We start from the raw sequence: 1,898 nt of genomic DNA, 5'->3' as shown, positions 1-1,898 counted from the left end.
GCGGAAGGAGTGGCGGAAGGATCGCCGGAGCCCAGCAGGTTGAGGCTGCGGTGGCCGGGAGTGGCCACTGCACTCCAGTCTGGGCGACAGAGGGAGACTCCAACTCAAAAAAAAAAAAAAAAAAAAAAAAGAATGTTGATTTCCTAACAGCATTTTAAAGTTGGAACAGTAAATACTGCTTTTCTGTCCCTTTAGAAGATTATGGGTAGAACAACCAAATACAAAATCATAGGTTCCAAGTACAAGAGAAATTTCTATGTTCAGTTGAGCTCCTATGCCAGCTCCTTTGAGCGCCCCCCTGTCTCCCCGTCTCTGTGCCCATGAACAGAGTTAGCTGTTGCTGCTGCATCATACACTATAGGAGAAATAATAGTAGATTTTTTAAAAAAGGTTATGGTGATGAAGGTTGGTGCCTGAGAGATGGTAGTGAGACAACGTGGGAGAATTTGCTGTTTTCTACCCTTATTTGCTGCTTTTTCAATTGGGTATGTTCCATTGCATGGACAATAAAAGAACTGACTCAACAAGATCTTGTGACTGCTTCATCTGCAGGCCCAGGGATGGGCCTTTCTGACTGGGCGGGAAAAAGGAAGAGGAAGAAAAGAGTGTCAGATATCAATATGCATCTGTGTTGCCATCACCTTCTTCGAGTTGAAGATTTGAGTGTTTTCCTCACCTCTCAAGAGCAGTCAGGGTGCTTTGATTGCTAGGTAGATTAGATTCTCCTTGATGATCAGCTGTTGATTTTCTTCTTGACATCTTCCCTTCTGCTTTCTTTTCCTGATTTTATGTTTAATTGCAAGTTACTGTCACAAGTTAGTTCTGGGCAACAGCTTTGCAAAAATCTCAATTAAGGTCAAACTCCGGTGGGCCACTTCAAGAAGTTGTTGGCTAGTCTAGAAAAGTGGATGGCTGATATTTAAGGCTTGCTCCCTCAGAGATGGAAAGGTGAAAGTATTGATTGGGTATGGGAGGGAGAGGAAGTGGTTGATAGGGTCCCTATTTCCCTCCCCCAGAAAGTGCAGCAACACCTACAATTTCAGTAGGGGAGCCAGAGGCTCTGCAAAGCTGGGTGATGTAATAGCTCACTTCTGTGACTGAGAAAGCAGCTGCTTGATTAGTCTACAACTTTCCTGCAAGGGAGTAAGTCTCAGAGAGTAGGCAGACCTTGAAACTTCTAGCTTGTATAACTTCTCTCCTTTACCTCCATTAGATAAACTGAAATGCACCAAAGAGGAGCATCTCTGTACACAAAGGATGCTGGACCAGACTCTGCTGGACCTGAATGAGATGTAGAGCACCCCAGGCCCTCCCTGCCGCTGATCCTCCCTCTGACCCCGACTTCGCCTGAGGCCAGCCTGCCCGAAGCTGACCTTTAACCTGAGGGCTGATCTTTAACTGGAAGGCTGCTTTCTCCTTTCGCCGTTCCCTCTACTCCCCTGTGTCTTTTTCGCCAAACTGTCTCTGCCACTTCCCAGAGATTCTAGCTGGGCTAGAGGCTGAGCACATTTGGGAACAACATTTAAGGGAATGTGAGCACAATGCAAAATGTCTTTAAAAGCATGTTGTGATGTACACATTTTGTAATTAACCTTTTTTGTTGTTTTGAAGCAACCGTTGGTAAAAACATTCCAAATAATTCCACAGCTGTGAAGCAAACAAACTAATCCCTTTTTCTCTTTTGGAAGGTGACTTTTTTATTTAATACATATTACCCTCTCCATGGAGAAGGGAAAAAAGTGTGGGCCTGCCTTACTGAGAACCAAACAGAGCCCTGTAAAAGTCTCCACTATGAAAAATCTCATTGCTCTGTACAAAGTACTAGCCAAACCAGAAGGTGATTCCAGGAGGAGTTAGCCAAACAACAACAAAATGTGCTATTCAGGTTTTCAGCTTTA

General features: G+C 44.4%; 1 protein-coding gene across 9 annotated transcripts in view; it reads left to right on the top strand.

The window, feature by feature from the left end:
- The window catches only part of TPM3 (tropomyosin 3), a 35,650-nt gene extending 33,752 nt beyond the window's left edge, over positions 1-1,898 (top strand). For 3 of the 9 annotated variants that reach the window (XM_021713634.1, XM_021713635.1, XM_021713636.1), the window contains one exon: positions 1,214-1,898. In XM_021713634.1, the coding sequence (XP_021569309.1) occupies positions 1,214-1,217 (4 nt within the window). In that variant the 3' untranslated portion in view covers positions 1,218-1,898. The remainder of the gene's footprint in view (positions 1-1,213) is intronic. The other 6 variants (XM_021713637.1, XM_008060528.1, XM_021713638.1 and 3 more) reach the window with 2 other exon arrangements.

The sequence above is a fragment of the Carlito syrichta genome, unplaced genomic scaffold (genome assembly GCF_000164805.1).
Source record: "Carlito syrichta isolate Samal-C Ts95f unplaced genomic scaffold, Tarsius_syrichta-2.0.1 Scaffold304639, whole genome shotgun sequence".
Lineage (NCBI taxonomy): Eukaryota > Metazoa > Chordata > Mammalia > Primates > Tarsiidae > Carlito > Carlito syrichta.
This window is presented reverse-complemented; position numbering and strand designations above follow the sequence as displayed.